At 44.2% G+C, this 27642-nt stretch overlaps 1 protein-coding gene across 1 annotated transcript in view; it reads right to left on the minus strand.

Moving 5' to 3' along the window:
* Positions 1 to 2246: 2246 nt before the first annotated feature.
* The window catches only part of LRRC1 (leucine rich repeat containing 1), a 134654-nt gene continuing 109258 nt past the window's right edge, over positions 2247 to 27642 (minus strand). The window contains exons 9-14 of the mRNA XM_057555643.1: positions 25382 to 25500; positions 23594 to 23677; positions 14237 to 14352; positions 6980 to 7152; positions 6019 to 6155; positions 2247 to 3753 (exon numbers count right to left, since the gene is read on the minus strand). Coding sequence (XP_057411626.1) covers positions 3595 to 3753; positions 6019 to 6155; positions 6980 to 7152; positions 14237 to 14352; positions 23594 to 23677; positions 25382 to 25500 — 788 coding nt within the window. The 3' untranslated portion in view covers positions 2247 to 3594. The remainder of the gene's footprint in view (positions 3754 to 6018; positions 6156 to 6979; positions 7153 to 14236; positions 14353 to 23593; positions 23678 to 25381; positions 25501 to 27642) is intronic.

A 27642-nucleotide genomic window follows, 5' to 3' on the forward strand; every position in this document is an offset into this window, starting at 1 on the left:
TGTATGGTTTTGATTACCCATATTTTAAAGGTTTTTTAATTGGCTCTTTGGAAAGTTGGGTGTAGTCAACACTAAAGGCTGATGTGAGATTTTAACTCTCACCCAGCTGCAAGGTCTCTGCTTGCCTCCCTTTAACAAGCAGCTCCAAGGCCGTCCCTGGTCAGACTGGTCAGACTGTGTGTGTTTGTGCAGCCTTGCCGCCCGCCAGCCAGCATGCCGCTAGCAGGGGTGTCAGTCATCTTGTAAGATTAGAACTGGCTGCTCAGAGTAACTTTCCGACAAAGAAGGAATTTTCCCAGCCTCCACCCCATCCATTATGCGTGCCTTCTTGGGTGTGGTCCATTTCACAAGAGATGGCAGGATGGCTGTCAAAGGCTGGTGCAAACGACTTACCTGTGCTTCTTTACCCCGGGAAGTTTTTAGGTAGAAAGACTGGGTTGGTCAGGACCATTGCTCCAAAGTTTCCAGAAAAAAACAGAAGATCCAGGCAAACTGTTCTATCAATAGTTTTCTCACCTGCCCCTCTTTTCATCATCAATGATTTCATGATTTTATCCCCTCTATATTTTGAAGGTTTTATCCACTTAGGTATAATTTCCTTGCTAAAAAAGAGGAACTAGGGGCTACAAACAAGTGGATGAACAGGTCATACTAGTCTTCCCTGCTTTTACCTGTCACTCCCCCCAAGACAAACAGTCAGGCCTTACAGCTACTCCTCCCTTTCCTAAAGGAAGGGCCAGACAGGGGGTAGAGGCTGACAGGGCTGTGGAGCAGGATTCCTCAGGAAAAGGTCAGGAACTTCCGGCACTGGCCTCACAAGGCATCCTTTCACGTTTAAATTTTCCTTATAACGACAAGAAACTTGGCTCCCTTATCTGTGGGCACCCCTTTCCTTTTCTCCATTTTAAGGTTCTGGCACACTCGGTTTTATTTTATAAATATGATGCTTATGCCTGTTGCCTGACACACCTGATGGCTTTAACACTTTGATGGCCCTTGAAATTGCTTTGTAGAATCACTCTGTTTTTTACCAATAAAGGAAGAATTTTTTTAAATGAAAAAAAACCATGATGCTTAGGCTCATGGGCTGATAGAGAAGCAGATTGGCTTTATTTAAGGAGAAATCTTGACCCTGAAGAACAGAGAGAACTTCCATGGTGGTTTTTGTTTGTTCTCATATAAAGTCCACCCTTTACTATTCAGTTCACCATGGCTTTGGTGGAACAGAGGTGGACAGAACAGTGTGTGTGTTTAAATTTTTCTAGGAATTTCTATGTACCTAATTATTTGCTTCCTTTTCCTTGGAAAAGGCTGGCATGTTCTTGGGTTGGGTCTGACTGGTGGGTGCTGTTTCCATCATGACGCCTACACCTGTCCCAGCATCCGGAGGGTAAGAGCATCGTAGTGTCACCCAGAATAAACGACTAAGGTGAAGGTGACTTTTCCTGCTCAAGGAAGGGGGAGGAAACTAATCCCAAGACTGAAAACAAAAAGCAAAACAAAGCAAAAAACCCCAAGTGAATGTAAAGTAGAAGAGACAGGCCAAAGGAAACAAGTAATTAGGTACGTAGAATTTTCTAGAAAAAGTCAAACACACACACTATTCTGTCCACCTCTATTCCACCAAAGCCATGGTGAACTGAATAGTAAAGGGTGGGCTTTAGATGAAGACAAACGAACAAAATACCAGGGAAGTTGTATCCGTTCTTCAGGGTCAAGAAAACTCTCCTTAAATAAAGCCGATCTGCTGCTCTTATCAGCCTACGAGTCTGTGGCATCATCTGTGCAAAACAAAACCGAGTATGCCGGAATCTTAAAATGGAGAAAAGGAAAGGGGTGCCCACAGATGAGGGAAGGAGAGATAAAACTGAGCAGCCGAAAACCACTTATGTGCCATGTGCTTTCAGGTCAACAGTCTTAGAAATGTACACGTACATACAAACCACCGAAAAAGCAAAGTGAAACTCCTGGTAGTAAAAGAAGGTATCCAGTTGGTTGGTTGAACGCAGGTTTCTAAGGAATCTGACTGGCCAGACAGCCCCAACCCAAGGTGAGGAGCCAGACTTGAAGGCGATGCTGGGCTTCACCTCGGGTGGGAGGAAGGGGTACTCAGACCCACAGGAGGTTAGCATAAAACCACCGGCGGCTCAGGTATTTGAGGAAAGGGAGGGCATTCTTAAAGAACTCGGCTGCCTTCTATCATTTGAACATACGAGGAGAAATCAACTTTAAAAAGCTGTAACGGCTCATGTCCAGGGTGACTTTATTTCATGGAAAGAATAAAAAGACAACACCAACAGCATGATTTTCCTAAACACCACACAGGGACAGGCGCTTTTCATTCCTCTTTTATCACATCATACAAAATTTAAAAAAAGAAACCAACAGAAATACACCAAAACATACCCCCAGACCCCTTAAATTAGCAGACTTAAAATTAAAACTTGAAGCAATATTTTGTTATACTTTGATCCAAACTCTATTTACAAATTAAATTGCACTTATAAAGACAGCAACATTTCTAACGGGGTTGTAGGTTATTCTGCTTTATTGTGGTTTTATATCTCAATATAAAACTTTTAAAGCTTTCTTCAGTAAAAACCGTACTTTCTTTAATAGTACATAATGTATTTCCCCACTGAATTTCTGAACCGGTTTTCTCTTTTTGTGCTTTTCTGCTCTGTTTTATTTTACAAATGGCACATACCTTCTGAGCAGGTACAAGCAGACACAACACTCATCCTAAGAGACTCATTCATGAAAAAGTCGGACTGTAAAAGAAATGAAATATTAGCAGTCTAATCCTTTGGTTCATCTTTAAAAAAAAAAAATCAACTGGTATAATTTACGAATTGGTGGTAACTCTTCTTTTTGGTTAAAAACAAATCCACCTGGTAGATTACTGATTAAAATCCAACACTGCTTTCAAAGTACCACCTTTCCAGCCTCCTCTCTGCTCAAAGATGCCATTGTGACAACTGGTTTGACAGGACACGGGCTACAGTAAGGCACAAGTGGATGGTACAAATAAAAACAAATACTTTAGGACTGGTGGTTGTTTTTTTTTCCTGCACGTACCGTTTCCAAGATAAAATCACAAAAAGAAATACATATTTTTTGTTATGAAATACCTATACAAAACATTTAAATGTACACCATCTGAGCTGCCAAAAAGGGTTTAAAAAAGTATCAATTTTTTCCCCCATACATAAAACTCTCTCTCGTCAGTAGGTCCAAGAGAACTTGGGTTCACAATGTCCCAGCACTTTATGGGAGGGAAGAGGATCAAAATTCCCCTTCCTGCTCTCCCTGACCCCAACACAAGACAAAAACAAAGGTCAGATATTGTCAGTAGTGTATTCTACTTATTACAAACAACTGAAATTTAGGAAAAAAAAAAAAAAAAAAAATCAGGCCGGAGACCACGGGTGGGTGCCGGATCAGAGTAAGGCACTTCGCGGGGTCGCAGCATCCCGACGCGTGCGTGGGGACCGGTGCGGGGTCCGCTGGAGGCCAGGGCCTCTGGGGGCTCCACGGGGGGCAAGGCTGGCTCCGCAGCAGGATGACTCGGGAGGTATGACGTGGACGCGCCATCTACACCGACGTGGTCACGCGGTCAATGGTGTGGTTGACCTCGTTTTTGTTGGAATCCAGTCCTTTAGCAGCGTTCCTGTCGTTCCGTAAATTTTCCACCGTCTTTTTCATGTTCTTGAGCTCGCCTGGGTGGGGCGTGGCTCGTCTCAGGAGTGTTCTCTGAAAAGCAAAGAGCGGGGTGAGTGTCTGGGTTTTACTCCAACACTCCTTCAAATGTGAAGCTTCCCGGGTAGCTTTCCAACACAGGTCTCCCCTTCCTGGAGGTTAAGAGGCAGAGTGGGCGAAAAGCTTGCTTTGGAGGCATGTGCGTTTATCAACTTCTCCCTCGTGGTTAAGGGAAGATGAAAGTGTTGAGTATAATTTACCTAGTCAAGATGGAAGGGCTCCTTTCAGAATAAAAGAACACTTTGTAAAATACGAAATGAGTGTTACGATAAGAACAAAGTTCCAAGTACAGTAAGAAAAAATAAAAGATTTGTGAGATAGAATTGTGGGGGGGGGGGGGGCGGGGAGGAAGAAGAGAAAGGAGTCAAAAAAAAAATTCTAGGGCTTCCCTGGTGGCGCAGTGGTTGAGAATCTGCCTGCCAATGCAGGGAACACGGGTTCGAGCCCTGGTCTGGGAAGATCCCACATGCCGCGGAGCAACTAGGCCCGTAAGCCACAATTACTGAGCCTGCGCGTCTGGAGCCTGTGCTCCACAACAAGAGAGGCCACGATAATGAGAGGCCCGTGCACCGTGATGAAGAGTGGCCCCCACTTGCTGCAACTAGAGAAAGCCCTTGCACAGAAACGAAGACCCAACACAGCCATAAATAATAACTAAATAACTGAATAAATAAACCCAAAAAAAAGTTTAAAAAAAAATTCTAAAATTAAAATCCCTAGAATGTTCTACTATTATCTGAAGCGGTTCTGGCTTTCTTCAACCCATGAGGCATGGGAGGTGAAGGAAAAGGGAAGTGAGAAAGGACTTCTTTTCTAATTTTGCTGCTGTGTTTTATTTATGACCCACTGAAGAAAGTTCACATTTTTCTAATAAAGACCACAGGGTGGGAAGTGAAGTGACAGGGTATGGGCAATGTTTTTAAAATTATATTATTTAACATGTTTTGTGCTCTTTTGCTCCTAACACAGCATTTACATCTTATAAATGGCCAGTCCGGGAGTTTCAGGAGGCGCTACGATAGGTTAACAAAGGAGGAGCGGTACTAAGGCAACGAGTAACTGGTGAAATAATCATGCTCCAAGAAGTCATGAGATACGGTGCTTTGTGACCACCTAGAGGGATGGGATAGGGAGGGTGGGAGGGAGGGAGACGCGAGAGGGAAGAGATCTGGGAACATATGTATAACTGATTCACTTTGTTATAAAGCAGAAACTAACAGACCATTGTAAAGCAATTACACTCCAATCAAGATGTTAAAAAAAAAAAAAGGAAAAAAAAAAAAGAATGAAGAGTGCTGAAAAGGGTAAATATGTGGGTAAATGTAAAAGATAGTGTTTACTTATTGATAAATATTTTAAAATAAAATTTAAAAGCACAAAATTTAAAAAAAAAAAGAAGTCATTAGATAAAGTCATTTACATTGGAGTCATTTTGTCATGCCTAATTCCTACTTTGCCCTCTACTACTGTAAGTGAATAAAAGCCCACTTGGGGACAGCTGGAATAACAAAAACTCCAGGCAGTAATTTAAAAACTGCCCTTTGTCTTGGGGGCTGCAAGTACTCCCTCTGAGTTCTGCTTATGAAAATCTCAATTAGTGCAAGGAGTTTAAGAAGCCAAAGCCAAATTGCAGGAAGACTCCAAGAGTTGTCCCTGACTCAACTGAATGGCTGAGACACATATGGAGGATGGAGGCAAGTAGGGCTGAGTGGTCCTTTCAAACCTATTCCTGATTTCTGAATGAAAACTCATAAGGGAATCCTACTAAGATCACAAGCTCTCTGCATGAAGGTGAAGGCTCCCGGTTACGTGAAGGTGAGCAAGAAGTCCAGGAGGACAGCAGGCAAGCTAAGCCACGTGGTGAAACATGGATGAATCCACATGGTACGGCTATAAAGGGGGGTGGAGGGCAGGGAGAGACTCAGTTCACTGGGAACAGCAGAAAAGAAAAAATTCCCAACCAATTTTAAGAAAGCAGTGGGGGCAGGAGGGGTAACTATCACAAATAAAGAAAAAGAAGCACCCACAAACTATTCAAACAAACAAACAGAAAAAGTCTCATTTGCGTTATATACATTTGGTGAATCAGAACCTTAGAAACTCCCAGTTTTGCCTTCAAAAAAAAATTCTTAAATGCTGAAGGCAGAACAGAGAAAAGACTATTTGAAAATAAGAGATCTTTATCAGGTGTCACTTTCAATCTCGGAAGGCTTTTAAATTTTGAACGTCTGTGGAAGCCAAGAAGCTCGAATCCCATACCGTTTCATTATCGTCCTCATCCTTTTCATCTTCCAGAAATCGGATTGCGCTGACTCTGTTCACTGCCCGCTCATTCCAGGCCTCATCGGACACATCGTTCACCAAGCTCTCCAGGGCACCACAGCGAGGCAGGTTCTCTGTTGGACAAAGACCACGTCAGCAGGGTTCCTGTGACTGGCAAGGTTGCCCTTTCTTTTCAAGGATGCGTAATTCTCTTTGAGATCATAAGATATCTGCTAAATCAATATTTACTATTTCATTCCAGAATGTCATCATGATTCATAGAGTTGTCTTTCATGATTCTTTTTTACACGCTCACTTCAGAAACTTCCTCTTGACCGTGATTTGGCCGCACATGTTGGATCTAGTACTTTGCTTGGCAGCGCAATCTACCGCGTTGTTCTCTTGGGGTCTTAAATGCTCCTCTAACGAGGCTGGGATAGGCAAGGTGGCTCCGTTCGCCTAGACCCTTCTCCCTTTTTTCTATCGAAACCAGCTCCCAGAAGAGGATTTATGACAGTCACGTGATATGAGTGTGAATGCTTCTTTAAACCACACATAATTTACAAAACAAAGGTACAGTCACTCAAAACAACTCCCTGCCTTAAAAATCGTTTGCTGGAGATGTTCAATTCTAATCTTCCAAACTGTCTGTTTGGATTTTAAGGGACTCTCACCTCTTTTAGGAGTATGTATTTGCATTTTCAGCCTTAGCTTGAACTCAAAACCAGAAGGCTGTTTAAAGAATATCACATGTGATACACGGGTATGAGCAGCACGTTTTTTTCTGCAGAGATACAGGGGAAGCTTCCCAGAAAAGACCCACAGTGACCTCACACCTGGGCTGGCTCTGCAGGCAGATAAGACACAACGCAGTCCCGTGTGGGAGTGAGAGGCCTTAAGGACAGGCATTAGCTGCTGCTAATTCTCGGGGCCAAGGGAACCTGGTCCTTCAATTTACCTTGGCAGGCAGGTTCAGAAGGCAGCTGAGGAAGTAAGACACAGGTGAGAACCTTCTCCCCGGTGGTGTGGTCAGTGTCCGTCTGGAATGTGAGCAGCGGCTGGGACTGGTTGTCTGATAACCACAGAGCCTTCAACTTCAAAGCGGTCAGGGATAAAGGCAGGTGCGACAGCCTCGATGAAAACAAAGGGAGACATGGGGAGCTTACAGTCTGTGATTAAATCAAGTCTTGTCCAAAACAAAACAGGAAAAAAAATAAAAACCGCTTCCTGGGATTGGGTTCAATATGTGAAAATGTATTATGTTTATAATAAGATACTCGGTTCACCCTTTGCCAGTGGACGCTTCAGTGGGTGACTGTGCTTCCCTTTTCTGTCATCACCTCTCTCATTAGCACCTCCAGGCCACGGGGCAAAAAAATGAGGAAATTACAGCACACGCTGTTTACTCCTGGGAAGTTTCCATTTAAAGGCCGGGGTGGGGCGGGAGCATGGGGAAGCCAGTGTAATTGTGGAAGAACCCAGAAGCCGAGTTCTTCCTAAGTCAATGGGGACAGCCTCACCGGCAGGGCTAGAATAAGATCATGGCATTACCTGCTCCCGGTAGTACCTGGCAAATCGGGACGTGAGGAAGGTGAGGCCTTGGGTGCTGCAAAGTTTAAATTGCAGTTAAAATAAAGATTAAAAGTGTTTCTTTATGGACTCCACTTGCTCTCCCTGGGGAGATTATTTTAGGTATTCCATTTTAGACTTTTAAGTTTCTGAAAGCTCCCACTTCTCAGACACCTACGTGATAATTAATTTCCACCTCAGATTGCTTCAGTTTCGAAGGAGATAAAACACTTTAAAAATTGTAATGTGATGCCTAAAGATTCGTTTTCTATCTATATTTGTACAAGTATTTGACCAGTTAAATCTATTTAGTGACGACCGTCCCCAGAAATCATATGCACTTGGTACTTGGCGAAGATTACTTGGAGCAGAGGATCTCAACTAGGGGCAATTTTGTCCCCGGGGACACACCTGGCAATGTCTATAGACGTTTTTGGGGGTGCTATTGACATCTAGTGGGTCAAGGCCCGGATGTTGATAAATACCCTACAACGCATAGGACAGCTGCGCAACAAAGAACTATCCAGCCCCAAATGGAACACTGCCAAGGGTGAAACGCTGCTCTAGTAAAAACCAAGGCTTTACAAAAGTTTAATTCACTCTGAAAACACCCGAACCTCTGCAGATACCAGGAATTTAAGGTTTAATGAACTTAAGGTCATATTTCATCAAGTATTTTCGCTCTAAGGATGGCTCCATGGATTAAAGGATAGCTCCATCTTAGAAATGACTTCATACGTTAGCTAAAAATAAGCTAATCACAGTCTGTTACCTACAATAGGAGGCACATTTTCTTAAAAGAAATCTCTGGCCCATTAATTCTATAAGAAACTACGTGACAGCGTGTATTCCTGGGGTTCTTTCTTCTATGAAATGGTACCTCTATCTCCATTTAACATACATGGGAGAGGTGCCTAAATGTCTCACCAACAGATTAATGCAGACGTATCAGACGTATTTTGAATTGACAGACTTACGGGAAATAAACTAGAACTCCAGGAAAAGCAGTTGTACTCCAATATTATAAAACTAATCCAAGTAAAACGTAAGCACAGACCAACTAAGTTACTTTAACAGATGAAGTTAGAAATGATCAAAGAATGCAGACAGCATATTAACAAACTTTCTATAAGAACAATGAATACATTTCACAAAAGCCTTCCCATGTCCTAGTTATGGAGGTGAGAAAATATTTTCTTTTCCTAAAAGTTAGTCCAGTCAAGGCTGACCCATCCCATACACACACAGTGGGTGCAGTATTGGTTAAATACAGGGAACTGTGCCCACATGGGAGTGAGGTTCTCAAGTCGATGCCATGAGAAGTGCCTACGTGAAAGGACCCTTGAAAAGACTCCGTGTGTTGTACACGCCACTATTTCACCAATGACAGCCAAATTGGGTGGGAAATATGTGTTTTTAAATCCCAGAATCCACCCAGTGCAGTGACATGCACATACCAGGAGGATGCCCGGAGGGGTCTGAGGGCACAGCAACTCAGCCCCACTTCCCCTGATTCTGAGCTATTGGTTCTTTGAGGGGGCTAGAAAGTGAAATCTCTGTGCTTACTTGTATAAGCGTACAAATGATCTCTCCCTCTGCCCAAAGGCTGTCACACACATACTCAAATGCAAGGAAGTTAAAGACACAAGGCAGGTATCTGTCAGACACTGTGACAGGACTTTTTAAAAAAAATATCCTAATACACTGGGGGGGGTGCTTAAAAGACATCAAACCCTTTTTCATTTTATTGAACCAAAGGGTAATTTCTTTTGAAAGTTTGTCCCTATTTCTTTTTTAAAAAGGAATTAAGCTAATATCCTCCAGAATGTTTCAAGTTTCAACGTCTTGGGCAAGAAATCTCTACCTTCGAGAGAGTAAAGAAAAAATAAGTCAAGATTTGAAAGCTGGCATGACACATAGATACTAAAAACACGGTCATTGTGCCTTCTCAGACTAATAACTGGCTTCCCAGATAAATGCTAAAGCAAAGGTATAGACAAAAGGCTAAACAGAGCATCAGTAGTAAGTAACAGCTGCTAAGGATGCAAATCATGTCATAAAAGCTAAAATAAATTACTAGGCTCCATAACAACAGGTCTTAAAAAATCACATGCCACCAAGCCAGGTAAGACGGATGCATGGTCTAGAACACTGGTTTTCCTGCAAAGAATCAACGTGCCAGCTTGGATTCGGCTGCTGCCGGCCAAGCACACACCACACACGAGCTCGTTCACACATGTCTTATGGACAGAGGTGTTCCCAGTGTAAAAGAGGAAAAAAGCCCCTGCTCCCTGCCCAGTCTGCAAACAGAGACTCTGCGGGCTGGGCTGACCCTGTTGCTGACTCACTGCGGCCTGGGGGAGAAAGACACACACTCCTGTGTTTCTCTTGGGTGAACCATCCCAGATACAAGCCAGAAAACAGATTTTTTTAAAAAATCTGCTTTCCAGGGGAGTTAGTAATACACTTTTGGTTTATTCTGGTACCTTCTGTTCACTACAGGATCAACACAAGAAGCCACAGCCCTATTTGTACACATCTCTGTGCTACATTTAGGACCACATTGTCCCAGAAATAAAAAGCCCGTGATTACTATTTACATCAACAGTACAAGGAATAAAGCAAATGAACAACCAAACCGTGAGCTTCTCGTTTCCAGATACATCGGTGACCAGCCCACTGAAGTGAACTTCCCCACCTCTGGCTATGATAGCAGTTGCTTTATCAAATTTATTTAGCAACTAAACATGGCCTACTGATTAACGTAATACTAACTAATAAACCTATGGCTGAATGCTTCTTACAATTGAATATTTCATCTGTTTGTTACCTCCTAGTAGAATTGTTAGTTTTAAGCACAGTTTTCAAAAATGTTTAAAGAGATACACAGAGAGAACATAATCAGTGAAAAAATGTAAACAATACCAAAATATCTAAAGTGAAAGCCACCTGTAACCTCAAGTTTCCAGCCCTCCTCTAGGGGAACCACTTAATATTTTGGTGTTCTCTATAGGTAAGACTTTTTAAAAACAAAAACAGGAATGAGAGCACCAGGTACCGTCCACACTTGCTCTCTGCCCTGGGCATCGTGGGTCACAACGCAGAGAAATAGATCATTCTCTAGCTGCTCAGTATTCCCCAGTCTGGCTATACTGTTGTGTTGTGTTTTGTCTTTTAATATTTTTTCCAGCTTTATTGAGATATAATTGACATATACCACTGTGTAAATCTGAGGTGGACAATGTGATGATTTGATATATAAAGTTGGTTCTCAGTGTCTGAGGATGCAGGACCCGCGGATGCGGAGGGCCAACTATGCTGCGGCATCTTATATAAGGGGCTGGGGCGTCTGCCCATGTTGGTACCCTCGGGGGTGCTGGAACCAATCCCCCCAGGGATACGGAGGGATGACTGTTTCGGGCAACTATGCTGCAGCATCTTATATAAGGGGCTGGGGCATCTGCCCATGTTGGTACCCTCGGGGGTGCTGGAACCAATCCCCCCAGGGATACGGAGGGATGACTGTTTCGGGAAATGATTACCTCAGGAGGCTTAGTATCTCCATCTCCTCACATAATCACCATAGTGTGTGTGTATGTGTGTGTGTGTGTATGTGTCTGTGTGTTGGAAACATTTAAGATCTACTACTCTCTTAGCACCTTTAGAGGATATAATACAGTGTTGTTAACTACAGTCATCATGCTGTATGTTAGATCCCCAGAACTTATTCATCTGCTAACTGGAAATTTGTACCCTTTGACTGGCATCTCCTAATTTCCCCCAGCCGCTGGCCCCTGGCAACCACCACTCCACTCTCTGTTTCTATGAGTGCAGCTTGTTTAGATTTCACATAAAAGTGAGATCACACAGTATTTGTCTTTCTCTGTCTAACTTATTTCACTTAGCAAAAGGCCCTCAAGGTCCATCCTTGTTGTCGTAAATGGCAGGATTTCCGACTTTCTCATGGCTGAATAATATTCCATTTCATCTATACGTATATATGTGTGTACACACTCACACTCACACACACACACACACACACACACATCTTCTTTATTCATTCACCTGTTAGATGCTTAGGCTATTTCCATATCTTAGCTACTGTGAATAAAGCTGCAATGAACATGATAGTGCAGATACCTCTTGGATATCCTGTTTTCTTTTCCTTTGGGTATATATATACCCAGAAGTTGAACTGCTGGATCATATAGTGGTTCTATTTATAATTTCTTGAGGACACTCCATACTGTTTTCCATTGTGGATGCAGCAACTTACATGCCCGCCAGCACTGCACAAGGGTTCCCTTTTTGCTGCGTCATCACCAACACGTGTTACCCCTTGTCTTTTTGATAAAAAGCCATCCTAATAGGTATAAGGTGATACCTTTTAGGCTTTTTATTTTTTGGATCATGAAATTCAAAGTTACAAACTATTTCTCCGTTGACAGCCATGGTTTGCAGTATTTGGTACTAGTAATATTGCGAGGAAGATTGCTCCAATACCCGATTTTGTGTACTTGGTGGATAGTCATATGGGAAAGAACCTAAGAATTAAGGACATCTGTATTCTGCGCCCATAGCTGGTTGCTGATACAAGGCACCTCCTCTATTATTGTACCAAAAGGCTTGGTGCTTTAGTCTCCAAGTGGCATTTTAGCGTTATCCTTGCTATAATTTACCTATCAAACGTGTCAAAAAAAGTTTCTGGGAACCGACATGCAGTCTCCCTGTGCCGTTTGCTATTTTTATATGCTTGGGGGGAGAGGCAGAAACTTCTGTTGTACTTGGTAGGACTTCCCATGGTGTGGCATTTCTGCAAGCTGGAAAGCTAACATGGTAGCCTCTTTTCACCTGGAGGGTATCAGTTTCTCTACTGATACTTTAAGTAAGTAGTAATTAAATATTTTAATAAGCTTAAAATCTGGTTATGCATCTATATATACAATGGACTAAATGACACACCTAACTGACTCAGATGACAGCTATGGCACTCGACTTTTTAATTGGTTTTTTTCCACCCTGGCCCAGGCATAATAAATATCGAACTTTCCCTTCTCCTGAGAACTTGAGAATGGGGGTATTCACACGTGTGAAAAACAGTTTTTAGAGGTCAGAGCCATCTTTCTGCTCGAGAATTAGTGATGCAAATCCGTGCTCCCCAAAATGGCAAGAACAGGGGCGGGTGTGGAATCACTGAGCTTCTACTGCTGTAGGGAGAGGTTAGGAAGGAAGGGCCCTTCTCAAGCTGCATGTCTCCTGTTGGGCTTTAATCCAAGCAGAAATTCAACATCCAGATCAAATTAATTCTGAGTTTCCAGTCACCAGTGAATGGCCTTAAGAATCTATCAGGATGTCCTGAAAGCATCAACTTTAAAACGGTGAGGGTTTCCTGAGGCCATAACTCATCACCAGGTTCCCCCGAGTCCTGCTGTTTGTTTAGCACTACTGTCCACGATCCATTAGCAGGAGTGAAAAATGGTGGCTCGTGCCTGACCTGTGAGCAGCGAATCACGTAGCACACAATCCCCCAGACACTCTTTGGATCGCTGGCCTTTACCATTTTGAAGCATTGATCATCTTCCCCTGGTCCAGCACGTTTTCTCCCATCCAACTATATAACACCCAAAAGCATTTTTAAAATTCCTTTTGGCAACATAGCCTGTGATATCAGGCCCTGTGCAGTGGCCTGCCAGCCATTCTGCAAAATGAACATTTTTCACATTTCCATTCAGTCGACAAATATTCACCAGGCATCTACTGAAGGGACAAATCACAATGACACACAAACCATCACATCTAACTTTAGGGAACTTTAATTTCAGGAGGGTTGCATGCAGGTAAACAAGCAATTATCATCAGGGTAATTCAGAAATGCAGACCCAGAGAGGAGGCTTCCTGGAGAAAAGAGGAGCATGAGTGCCAAAGGATAAAAGTGGGGAAACAGAGAAGGTGTCAGAGGTGGAAAGAAGGGCCTGGGTAGGCGGGTTCAGGGGAAGGAAAGTGCGGTGACATTCGCAGTGATGGAATTGGTTCAGAATGGCTGAAATGACTGTAGTAAACATTCCAGAGTCTGGCAAGCAGCCCACGGGCCTCTGACCCAGAACTCGAGAGATGGCGCTGCTGTGACCTTGGGGACACAGACTGGTGGCTCGTCAGGTTTTTTAGACTATGAAACGCCTGACAATTCTGACATTAGCTGTGGATCTTCTCACCAGCAAAGTGTCCCTGAATACAATTTTGCCCACAATGTCAGGGGGTTCAGAGTCAAGGGCAGGACACATTAAGACCCATGGCTAAAATCTAGCTCAGACTCATGGGAGCTCTTTTTTCAGATGAGGAAACCAAGGTCCACAATGACATACGGAAGCCAGTTATAAAAGCCAAGACCTAGGTCTCCCTCCCCCTTCCATCACAGTACCGCCATCTGGGAAGCATGTGTCCGGCCGTGCCCGCCGTAACCTTAAAGGACTCCACGCTCTGGCCGCCCTTGACCTTGTCCACTCCATCCGGCTCCATCACTCCAGCTCCCAGACTGGGAGCTTCCAGGCCTGGCTAATGCGACCAATCAGTATATATTTTACAAGGTGGACCAAAGGCAAGACAGCCAAGGCTGGGGTGGATGACCATTTGCTTGTCTCGGGCTTACCTGTTCCCTGCCACATCCAGGACGTGCAGCTCAGCGGCCCGTGACACCTCCGCAGGGATCCGAGTCAGCCTGTTGTCGCGCACGCAGAACACAGTGAGGCTGCTGCACCCGCCGATCTATGATGGGAAAGAAAACATGACTGTTTTCCAGGTTTTTCTGGGAGATGGGGGTGGGACTGGAGGGTCTTGTTCATCAAATGGCATGAAAAGGATGCACAAAATAACATCACACGATTTTAAGTCTCACTGATGACCAACTATGATTGATTTAAATCATATAAAACACTGAGTCATCCAGTAAGCTTAAAAATCTCTGCAAAACATTAAACACGTATGTTCTAAATTAAGTCAAGAAAATAAACAATACAGTTCAAAAACTGCATTCTCAACAGAAAGTCATTTTCTACTGCTACCTAATGCAACTGCATCTTTTAAATATGTTAACCAGACAACACATGTCCAGACATATAGTATTTGCTAATACGGGAGTTTAAGAATTCTAGGTTGGAAAAGAATATGAAAAAGGAGATTTTATATATATATATATATATATATATATATATATATATATATATATATATATAAATATATAAAATGTATGTATATATATAGCTGAATCACTTTGCTGCACACCAGAAACTAACACAACATTGTAAATCAACTATACTTTAATAAAAAATTAAATTAAAAAAAAAGAATTCTAGGTTTCAAAAGTCAGGCCAAAGGTGATACACACACACACACACACACACACACACACACACACACACCCCTTTGAAGACGTGCCCATTATGTTAACTTCAGTGTTCCAGTTTCTTTAAAAAAAAAAAAGAAAAAGAGGAACATCTGAGAGATGATACATTGATTTCTACCATACATCTTTTAATAGCCTTTGGTCATTCACAACTTAATTTGATAAATTCATTGCCCTTTGACAAATGCAAAATGAACCATCTTTTAGCAAAAAGTGAATTTGGTCGGCTATGACCTACTGCTGAAAGCACACGTCGATATCTGCGTCCACACCAAATTTGATTCCCCTTTTATTTTAAGTAACCGCTTCAAAGGTAATTGAGCTTAGTATGAGTCTAGTCTTCTCAAAAGAATTTAAGGACTCTCTTGAATAAGCTGTCTGTGGTTTCTACAGTCAGGAAAGCTGAACGAAGGGGTTGCAAAACCAGCTGGGTCCCAGACACAACATCCCGCAGGCCTGCGTCCACGTTACACTCTCCGCACATGCGCTGTTCTGACTCAGGGCGGCTGGGGAAAAGGGCTGATGAAGGGACCTATTGATTCTGATACATGGAAAAGTACCCCAGAGCCTCCGCCAGAGGAGAAGCAAGACACCCGGCTCTTCATCAGTATCTGAATATACCTTCTGCCCTTTTCTATTTATCTCTGTGTTAAATGTAACGTCTGTATCTTAAAAAGCGGAATGCACATTTATGAAACTGCTACATAATTACCTTTGTGCACAATCTTTTTATGTCTTCCCTTAGGAGTTAATATAAGGATTTTGAAATAATATAATTAACCACAGCATGTAACCATAATGAATGTAAAAGAAAACTAAACACACAAGAAAACACAGACTAACATTCCTCTCTGGTCACCTGGAAAACACCCAGAGACGTACTGTTCCCCTCGTTTCTCAGTATTCACATTTCCCAGCCCAGAAAAACTGGTTTGCTCACTGTCCTCTAAAAGACATCCTGCATTTTCGGTCGCACTGTTTCTTATAGATACATCCTTCTTCTTTCTGTCTTTTTTAAATCTTACCATCACCCCCAATTAGCTAAATATCCTCTACCCCGAAAAGCCTTCCCAGAACCTCTGGTCCACGTCAATCCGTTTCCTTCCCAATTATGGTCCATACAAACCCTCTGACAGATCGTTTGATGGGGCTGTTTAATTTGCACGCTTACATGTCATCAGGGTCCTTGGCATCCCCTCTGCCCAAAGGTGAAGCCCAGCTACCTGCCAACATTCCTCATGAAGGTATGTCTACACGCTTGTATTTGTTTACTTACTACTGAAAGGCTGCTACTTAAAGTTGTCATCTGCTTCTATGTGTAACAATGGAGACCACAAAACTCTTTTCCCTGGTAAGAATTACTAGGGCGGCCTCTCATGTTTTGTAAATATCATGTCCTAAGAGGCATATCTTCTGTGGGGCCTGGCATTCTTCCCTCCCTTGAGGAAGGGGATCAGTTTAACCCAGGTGCCCAGGCACCTCCCAGAAGGAAAGGAATCAAAACCCTGGACACCCTGGATCGTGTGAGGACCGACACGATTAGATTCTCTCTGATGAATTTAGGTGACAAAGATCGACCCATGGGGAGGTCCCCGTGGGGCCCGTCCCCGCTCCATGTGGACGGGGATCCACACCGGGTCTGCGAGCCAGGAGGGGGGCCTTCTGGGTCAGCACGTGGCTGAGGCCGGTCATGCCTCATGCCGGCCTGGCTTTGAGGAGACAGGGCTTACCTGGACTCCGGGGAGGCAAAGCAGGTATCGGTTATTTACACACAGAGCCAAGGCTGCATCGTGATTTGGGGCTTCGCTTTGTCAGGAAGCCGCCCACTGCCCCGGCCACCGGTGGGGTCTTTGTTTGGGGGGCCTACTGTTGCATACACCATGTGAACATTTTCAATTTGTACCGTGTGCCTATACCATCTACTCCTAAAAATTAATTAACTAACGAAAGTGGGTCAGAGAGGTCTCTGAAAGTCGTCCGTGCAATAAAAGTTCCGGACAAGTTCACACCGCTTACGTACTTTGGGGGAAAGAACGGGAACTCCCGGTGGACGGTGTGCAATGCCTACGTGTTTACAGCCTCCAATTTATTGTTTTCTCTTTCCTTCCCCGCTCTACTCTCACACCATTTGAGAGGTCAAGGGGAGGAAGGCAGTGTATCCAAGAGCCTCAGGCGCTCTGGGTGGACAAGGCCGGTGAGTGGCCTCTGTGCGCCACTGGCCATGTTTTCAGGAAACGATGAGGACAAAGAGCCCGTCTGGGCTGAATGTGTGAGGGCTGCCTAACGGGGCAGAAAGCAAAGGACACGCTCACGCCAAGCCAGCCGGGAGGGCATGGCGCAAAGCTCTGGCTTTCGGAAAAGATGATCGAGCAGCCAAAACCATGATTCAAAAGACAGAGTTCTTCACAGACGTCAGAGGGGGATGTGGGGTGACGGGGGGGGGGGGGGGCTCTGCGATCTCACAGACCAGGGGTGGAACTTAGGCTCCGTCCTAGGTTCTATGGATTTGGATATGTTACTTTAGCAAAAGTAACGATAAGCATTAGATTGAACGAAACCACCTATCACAGACCCTATCCTAGGACCTGGCCTATTGCTGCTGCCAAATAATCGTAGCTGTGGTTTTTCCAAGAAGTGAAAGTCCCAGGTCCCAGTGACAGGCTGTCCACACCTGAGCCCCTGCCGTGTTGCTGGAACTGTGCTGAGGTTGCCCACCTCTGCCCTGGACGCCCCAGAACCTCCTAAAACACTGTCCCCCTGACGGTGCATCACAGTGACATTCTGTGTTCATAGGAGTGAAGAACTGGCCTGAGTTCAGTATTGCATTCTGCATCATTCGCATGTATTTCTGCTTTCTCTTTTGGGTTCAGGAGGCAGAGTTTACAGGCTCCTTAGGGGTCAACAGGATAAAATGTCTCCATCACTTAGAAATTCTGGGAAGCAGAGCCACTGTTTAAATAACTTATTACCAGTTACGTAGGAAGCTGATATTTTCAAACTCCCTTTAACCACAAAGTAGCACACAAGGATAGCAGCACCAGAGAAAAGAATATGAGGGCTTGGACTTGGATTCTCTGAGAATTACAGAACGTAGCTAAGGACCCTTGTTAAGCTGTTCTGTGTTCTCCTAATTCAAGACAATACTGTCCTTAACTCTTTGGCACTGATCTGATCCATCTCAAGGATATGGGACCTGCAGATCACAGAGCAAACCTTCAGTCAGGTCAACTTTCCCTGAGTATTAACTGCCTGCAGGCGACAGCTTAAAGGAGATAATCAGACAGATTGCATGACTCAGAGAGGAAGCCTGTATTGGTCACCTTCGCCTATAGCCTGCCTTGTGAATACCTGCCCCGAGTGGAAAGGAACTTTCATTTTCCTTCGGCATCTTCCTTTCGATAGTATTTGTAACAGAACTGAACCCACATTTCACTGGCAAGAGGGAAAATGTACAATAAGCAAAATCTGGTCAAAATCCTATTTGAACAGAAATAACATGAGGTATAATTTTAGAAACCAAAGACTATTTTTTGCCTTTCCCATGATCATCTGTGGCATATTATTCAAATGTTCTCTGCTCCAGAAATATTTTGGAAATCATGTGGTTTTGGGACTCCCTGAATTGTTGGGCCACTGACATCAAAATATCCACTAACAGTGACAGCATTCTTCTAATTATAAGAAAGTAACTTAGTTGACTGGAAAATAAAAACCACATACACACACGCACGAAAGCACAAGGAGAAAATAACTCAAACCAAATCCTGCCACGAAGGGATAATCAGTCGTAACATTTTGAGGTTCAAATGCCATGCATTTGGGATTATAAGAATGCACTTCAACAGAATTAGGACCAGCCCTATGATCTTTAGCACCTTTGTTTGCATACGGAATCAAGAATGTCTTCCCATGTCATTTTGCTTCTAACAGGATTTTTACTGACCACATAGTTATTTCCTTCTACGTATGTATCACAGGTTACTTAGCAGATGACCACTGTAGACACTGCTGATTAGTTCTACCATTTCTTTGCTGTGTGATCCTGGGCAAGTTACTTAACCTCTCTGAGTCTTAGCTTAGAAATCAATATCTGTTGGATGCTGATGATGATTTACCTATACCTCATGGAATTGTTGTGAAAATCAGACAAGAATTAGCCTGAAGGCACTTGGCACAGGGCCTGGCACATGTCAGCTCCCTCCGGACATGTTTGGCATGGTGCCTGGAACACGTTAGACGCTCCTGCATACACTGGGAGAAATAACCTCGTGCATGATTCTCAGTGTACATCCATAATTGTTCTCCTAGGATAAATTCCTAGAAGTGGAATTACAGAATCAAAGGGTATGCATATTTTTCAAATTTTTAACACTACTACCAAATTCCCTTCCAGAGAAGCCATAATAATTTATATTTCCATGATAACAGGCACTTTCCTGTACTCTCACCAATATTTGGTATATTATTATATTTTTTAAATCTTGAAAATTTGATAGGTGAAAATGCTTCAATTAACATTTTGTGAATAATGATTTCACATTAAAAGTCATTCCTATTTTTTTCTCCTGTGAATCACTTACTGGTTTTTGTGGGGTTGGGGGTTCTTTGCTTTTCTTTCTGTCCACTTTTCTAGAGTGGGTACATCTCTTTTCTCAATGATGTGAAAGAATTTCTAACAGAGTAAGGAAAGACAGCCTTCACGTGTGATGCTGTAAACGTCACCTTGCCCCCAGCCTGTCTTTATTTTCTTGAAGGTCAGAAATCTCATTTTCACGTAGACAAGCCCATCAACTGTTTCTTTTATGAGTTATTTCCTCTTTCAAGTTTAGGAATGCCTTCTCTATCCTGAAACCCAACGGTCAGCTTTTTTTTTTTTTTTTTTTTTTAATTCTAGCATTTTTAGGTTTTGTCGTATCTCTTTTATTTATCAATAATTCACTTTAGAACATCATGGGAACTTACTCTAGAAGAATTTTAAATTGTACTAATAAGAAGGCAGAAAGCTATCCACAAAATGAATACTCTATCACCATGGGCATTTCTGAATAGCACAATAATATCTGTGGGTGATCCGTGTTTACAGATTGCCTGATAAAGGAAAGCTTTGACGAATGATCTGCAAATCCTCCCTTGTCCCATCTGACTGGACAGGTATGATGTAGGTAGAGTCACTTCCATTTTGACTTAATGGAGACAAGAGACTAAGCCCTAAACTTGGATATATACTCCATTTCTTCCAGCCAGAAACTCTCCGTGGTCTAGGTTATTTAACGATAAGATGTGGCTGGAAATACTATAAAGTTTGTGTCTATCTTCATACCCATGATCACGCATACACCGACTTCCTGTCTATCCACGAATCAGAGTCTCTTCCCCTTAATTCTTCCCTCCACCAAAAACAGGGTTTTTTAGGGAACTTCCTTATCACAGAAACATACATACTTGAGCAACGGGATGAGAAATAAAAAACGCAAGTAAGTGGTTTGAAAAATCAGAAGCATGCCACATGTAGCAAATAAAGCGAATCTAGCCTGTCCCTCAGAGACAGAATCGTGCCAACAAAGTAGAATTTGGTGAAGGCAGATGAGCCCCCAAGGTATGCCTTTAAGAATTTCTGAGTAACTTAAGATGTAATTCACAGAAAAGCATTCTTTTGAGAGAGAATAATCGGAACAAATCTGACAAACACATAGCAAAACCAGGTTCCAGGCCATGCAGTCATTTAAAGAAACAAAAAAAAAAACTGAGTTTCAAGGAAAATGTCCAATGTTTTACAATGAAGAGCACACAAAGCTGTCAGCCGATCTGAATCTTCATGCATTTGAGAAGCAGAATGGAAGTCAGAGATGCAACTGTGGTCTGAACAATACTTACAAGATTGCAAGTTTACCTGACTTTTCTAAATTTCCAAGCAGCTAACAATTAAGAAAACAAGAGACATTCATTGGTTTGCAAATGTTTACTACACATAACACCACACAACACAAACAGAATCTATTATTGTGACCCACACAGTGCAAACATTTTCCCCTCAACCATTTGGGGAAAAAATGCAAATAAATGCTGCTATAGACGAAGGAACTGTGCTGTAAAACTGACAATATGTGATACTATCAAATGGGGGGAAAAAAAGACAAAGAAGAGGAAGAACTACACAGCACACCAGACCAATGGCCATTAATACAACTATGGATTTGGGGCATATAAATGGAATTGGTCAGCATTTCAGTTTAGATGTGTCATGCGTGCGACTTAATTGTTCAAGAGGAAGTAATCACGTTTGGAAAGAAAAGAATCCAATCAGGAGAGTGCAGGATTTGATGGGATGGTATCAAGCTTGGAGGCAGAGTGTATGCACACACGTGACATTCCCCCTACACACACACTCACACTCACACCAGACCAACAAACAAGACCCCGTTCAAGGTGAGAGGCCCATCGATTTGGCAGCTCAGCCCGAGGGTCAGAGGTCAGCACTGCCCGTTTCTGCAGGGTCACCAAGCTGGGACCCACAGCAGAATTGGGACACGTCCTAGCCTGGGAGCTCAGAGTATGTGAGTCGGAGTGAAATGGGCTAGAAAAGAGCCAGTCCCTGGGGTCCTAAACAGCTCTGCTTTCTCAGGCAGCTGAAGGAAAAGGCACAAACTTCATTCCTTGATGAAACTCCAAATGCCAGGAAAGCGATCATATCAATAATTTCATTCTCTCAGAGTGAAAACAGGGCTGATGCTAATATGATGGGGACAGTTTACAAGAAGAAACTCCTCACATTCTTGTCTAAAATGTGTTCCTTTGAAAGAGCAGATCCAAAGAGAGGGATGGGGACATGGCAGGTGGGTGGTGACCTTGCTGGGGATTAACATCATACTCAGAAGCCCTCTCTTTGGCATTTACTGAAACTATTCCTCAAATGTATTAATTTTCTAAAGTGTCCAAACTAAAGATGATTCGACCTTCCTTTACCCAATCAAGGTCCTGCCTTACGTCAAGGTCACAGCGATGAAAAGGTAGGTTCAATCTGCTTTTATGGGCTTGGCCATCTGGGAACACATCTGGAACCCATTCTCCCGACTCCCAACTGTGTGAGCCCCGGTGGGGAAAGCTTCTCACCAGCCTCAGTTTCCTCATCTGTAAAGTGAGAAAATCCTCACGGCCTCAAAAGCTGTTGTGACGATTCAATGAACATACACAACAGCACCTAGTGTAGTGCAGGGCATTGAGAAGTGAAGTCATGAATCTTTTTACTTCTCTCTGCATACGTTTATGTGTCCGATCTACACCCATCCACACGTGCTCTCCAACAAGAGTACAATTAAATGCTCAGAACACCAGCTCTGTGTTTTGGTTTATTGCTTTGAGACTGGAACCAAAACATTTTGATGAGCAGACTCTCTCGTGTCCCAGTTTAGCTGAGATGGAGATTTAGATCTTTCTGCTGGAAACAGAACGTAGTCACATTTATAACAAACATCCTTATGCTTCCACTCAGGAAGGCTGGCCGTCCTCACCCAGGGACAAGCCTGGGCTGCCGAGAGTAGAACACCCAGATGGGGAAGGGAAAGAAGAGACCAAGCCAAGTCGGACACCCAGAGAAGCGGCCCTGGGAGCGTAAGAACCCCTCGAGCTCTGGCTGGTTGGAGGGCAGCTTTGAAACTATTCCAAAACAGATGTTAGAAAGGGTCAAACAGAGAAATAAGGAGGAAACCACGCCTGGCCAGTGGTCATCACATCAGAGGACACAGCACCTTTTCATATGAGGCCTTGGCCAGGGGGAGGGGCTCACTTGACGGGTGGAGGAGGGGGCGGGGGGGAGAGTGGAGAAACGGCATCTTAAACTTTATTTTAGGCCCTATTGCTAATAAAAAATCAAGCTCAGTACGACCCATTTCCAGGTTCTCCTGGTGCCAAAAAGAAAGCGAGCCTTCCTTTTAAACAATGGCCCATTCGCCTCCCTGTGTGATCTGTCTCAGGTTTCCTCCCCATTCTCAGTATTGGCACCTCCTTTGCCAGAACTGAAATGCCACTAAGCTGCACAGCTATGCCTGCAAACGATGGTGACTGTCTCTTTTCTCCTGCTTGGAGCACTGACCAAAAAAATCCTAAGAACCTGTCCCGACCTTCCCGGGCGTCCTCCTCTACTTGGACGGCTCACTCCCTCTCTCCCGGAGGCCAGCCTCTGCCCAGGAAGACGCTCCATCAAGATCCGTTTTTACGACTCCAACGGCTATGGGACAGTTTAACTCCTCATTAAACCCAGTCAGACCCAAAGTCATCCCCTTCCTCTGCCCAACTCCCAGATCACCCCTTCCTGTCCGTGGTGTCACTGTTCTCCTAGGTCAACCCCAAAATGTCATTCTCTCTGTCCCCCTACGAATTCACCTTTCCCAACTCTGCTCACAGCCATCTGGACCCACCTACTCTCCTTAATGTTACTGATGGTCATTCTTTGATACAATTCCTCCAACCATCCCTGAATCCACAGACGAGAGTTTACACCTTTAAAAAGCATCACATAAGTCTTTTAAAGTAGTTGACATCTTTGACCCCTTATGTGTTATTATTTCTTTATAATTATTATTGTATTATTTTCTTAAAAGCACGTACCTCTTTTGGTAAAGACACTAATTTATTTCTGTCTGCATTCAAGTTGCTCAGCTTCTTAAGTTTTCCAATGCTCTTAGGTAAAGTCTGTTAAAGTAACATTTTTGTTATTAACTTAATGCATACTTTTCACATGGCTCAGAGTAAAACAGATCTTTTCAAGAACTGAGAGAATCTAATCTCATCCAGTAAGAGAAGTGACAGTTCTTCCTGAATATCAGGTGTTTGTAACACTCACTTGGGGGATGTGGCATCTAATATTTTGTATTTTTGTAGAAATGAGAGTATGTTTCAATGAAATAAGGTCAAAGGCACAGGCCTGGGAACAGAGAAACACCTGCTAAAAGAGGTAATGAAGGCTCTTCAAGTCAACAAAGTGAAATTTGCAACCTCGAGATTCATCCCTTCCCCGCCTGCACCTCTGAGAACCCCAAGAGATGGTGGCTTAGATGCCTGTGGAGGCCAGAGAGCTCAGCAGGCAGTGAGAACCCGAGCGGGGGGGCCATGAGGCTGGGGGAAGGAGGGGGGCCACCCAGGCTGGTGTGGGAGACCACGGGGAGGGGGGTCTTCAACCCTGATGGAATCAGGGATGAATATTATTTTTCTAACTGTTATGACTACCATCTGTAATTCTTTTTTTTTTTTTTTTTTGACGTGGACCATTTTTAAAGTCTTTATTGAATTTGTTACAATATTGCTTCTGTTCTATGTTTCGGTCTTTTGGCCGTGAGGCATGTGGCATCCCAGCTCCCCGACCAGGGATGGAACCCACACCCCCTGCATTGGAAAGCGAAGTCTTAACCACTGGACCGCCAGGGAAGTCCCTACCATCTGTAATTCTAAACCCGGAAACAAGGAAGGAGAGCCTAGTCCCTCCCACCCAACCTGCCCGAGGAGGCCGCTGTCCTGCCTGAGGGGAGATGCTCCCGGCACACCCCGCACTACCAACGCTACACCCTTCACCCACTCTTGCTGTCTTCTTCTGATCTTTTCACCTAAAGAGCATTACTTACTCTGTTTATAAAGAAAGGAGAAAAGGGAAGAAAAGAGGAAAAAGGAAAGTAGAGTAAAAGCTAAAGTGACAAAATATAGAGAAAAGAGAATGGCAGGAAAATAAACTAAAGAAAACAGCGGCTACAAAACAACGACAAGAGGAGAAAGGGGAGCAGCTGGAGTGGGAGGTGAAGGACAATGGGCGGAGAGGAAGCAGCAGGAGGCGAGAAGCAGCTGAGGTTTGCCGTCGCCCTGGGAACCCGCCCCAGCAGGTGCTGCCCCGGGAGGATGCGGAGGCCTGGTCCAAGCCCAGGGAACCTGCACCGCCTCACCCAGCTTCTCAGATGGGGTGAGGTCAAGGTCAAAGCCGTGCTCTGGCTCCTCCAAAAGAGCATCCCCCCAGCCCCAGTGCTCCCAAGGCTTCCCGGGCCAACCACCATTCCCTCCCCCTCTGGCCCGTCCTCGGACTCCCTGATGGAGGCATCAGCACTTCCACTGACAGGGCCGGTTTCCCCCCGCCACCCCGCCCCCGCCTCCCTGGGCCCCCTAGTGTCCAGCTCAGTCCCTGTACCCTAAGCATCACAATGGGGACACACTCTCTGATGGGGGACCTGGACACGTCAAAACGGATCACCTTTATGTCACATGCTTGCTTCTCAGCTCCCTTTGTTAGTTACAACGTAAGGCAATTTCCATCTGGTCTACCCAAATTACAAATAAGTAGAATCGAACCTAAGGAGCCTTTGTGATACAGAACCCACATCGTAAGTCTCCCTCTGACCCTGGAACCACACTCACCAGGAGCCGGTTTTCCGTAAGAACCAATTCCGTGAGGCCTTCACAGTCCCCAACCGCCTCGGGCAACTGGGTGAGTCTGTTCTGATCCACCTTCAAGATCGACAGTTTCTTTAGTTTTCCTGTAAAAGCATTATTCAGACTCATTAGTTATCACTGTTTTCCTGATCACACCCCCTGGTATTTCCTATGGGCTGTCCTTGCTCATTTGATTTCCTCACCCAGCTTTTCAGATTATGAAACTGTACCATTCTCACTTCGACCACGAACAGTTGAGAGTTAAAATCGTTTGTTCAGAATGTCAAAAACAGTCAGCAATTAGCGGCAGATCCTTTGGAAAGTCACTACCTAAAAATATGTCAAAGCCCAAAGATTTCAGGAAAAAACAAACAGGCTCTTGATGGATCTTTAAGAACAAGAAATGTCTCACGTACAGAGGAGAGACTTTAACGTTACTCTAACAATCATCCTCACTAAAAACAAAAGACAGCACAGTGCAGTTTATTCTATCACCTGTGAATGACAATGACTCAGTGAAGATCCCTACAATGAAGTATTTCTATCAATGCAGAGTCAGATGGTAATCTTTGGGCTTCCCTGGTGGCGCAGTGATTAAGAATCCGCCTGCCAATGCAGGGGACACAGGTTTGAGCCCTGGTCCAGGAAGATCTCACATACCGCGGAGCAACTAAGCCCGTGAGCCACAACTACTGAGCCTGTGCTCTAGAGCCCGCGAGCCACAACTACTGAGCCCACGCTCTACAGTCCGCGAGCCACAACTACTGAGCCCATGCGCCACAACTGCTGAAGCCCATGCACCTAGAGCCTGTGCTCCACAGCAAGAGAAGCCACCGCAATGAGAAGCCCGCGCACCACAACGAAGAGAAATTCCCGCTCGCCGCAACTAGAGAAAGCCCGCGCGCAGCAACGAAGACCCAACGCAGCCAAAAATAAATAAATTTTTGAAAAAAATATGGTAATCTTTGAAAAGCCACATTAAGACTGATCTATTTCACTCTGGGCGGGGAAAACGGACTCACGGGCAATGCCCTCAGGCCACGGGAAAGGAACTGGGGTTTACTGCAGCCTCCTCAGCCCCCGCGGGATGGAGGAGATCCTGCATCACCAGATTCTCACTTTCAACTACTACTTCGTCAGGGGCTGAGCCTACAGAGCAGAGGTCCTTGTTATCCACAGAGAGTGGCCGGCATGATGACACTGTCCCCAGGAAAATCGGAGAACAGCCTCTATCATAAAAGAGACATAAAGCTGGAGACGTGGAGATGCTGAAAGGATGAACTCGCTTTGCGTGCGGTCACGGGGCAAGGCAGGGGAACTCACCGATTGCTAGGCTCCTTGTGTAGCATAATCAGTACCAACTAACACTGTCCCCAGGGAGTCCCCCCCCCCCCCCCAGTCCTCAGGCCAGGAGACCCATATCCTCTGCGGGGCATGGAACCCTACAGCTGACAGAGCTCACTCCAAGAGTCTCCTCAACAACATCACTGACAAGTGGTCCGACAGCCTTTCCTCGAATACTTCTAGTGACAGGAGGCTCATTTCTTCACTAAGCAGCCCAAACTGATTCATAACAGATGTATTTTAAGCTCTTTCTTGAATCAAATTGAGATTCGCAACCCTTTCCTTTCACCCACTTGAACTAGAAGACGGAATAAATCTCCTTCTACCTGACAGCCTTTCAAAGGCTTGACATCAACCGTCTCATGCCTCCTATTTCTCCCTTTTCCCAACGACAAAACATCCCCAGTCCCTACAACTGCTTTCCGATGCCATATATGATTCTCAGCAAACGTTTCTACCTGGAGTCAAAGTCCCCATCAATTTCCCAACCAGCCTCAACCAAAAGGCAGAGCCTGTATTTCCACCAGGTCGCTATTATCGTCTGGACCAAACACCAGAAAGGAAGGGGTCCTCTGTCACACAGCTTCTCCAACTACTGAAAACCTTTCCCAAACTCCCTTGATGTTCTGAATCCAAGTTAAATGAAGGTCAAAGACAGCTATCCTATGACAACCACACAGTTAAATATAGTTTCTTACAATTTCTAGGCAGCTTGGCTATGGTGGAGCTGACAGCCTATGTCTGTTTATACCTTCTCTGTTTGCATTTATTTTCTCACCCTGGGCTGTGTTCCTTTATGGTAAAGGAAAGGTCTAGACTGTTTTTTAAAGGAAATGGCAAAGAATGGTTCAAGGAAAAGATGATTCTCGATAGACCAGAAAAGGCTCCATACAACACCCACT

This window comes from Balaenoptera acutorostrata, chromosome 10 (assembly GCF_949987535.1).
Source record: "Balaenoptera acutorostrata chromosome 10, mBalAcu1.1, whole genome shotgun sequence".
Taxonomy (NCBI): Eukaryota; Metazoa; Chordata; class Mammalia; order Artiodactyla; family Balaenopteridae; genus Balaenoptera; species Balaenoptera acutorostrata.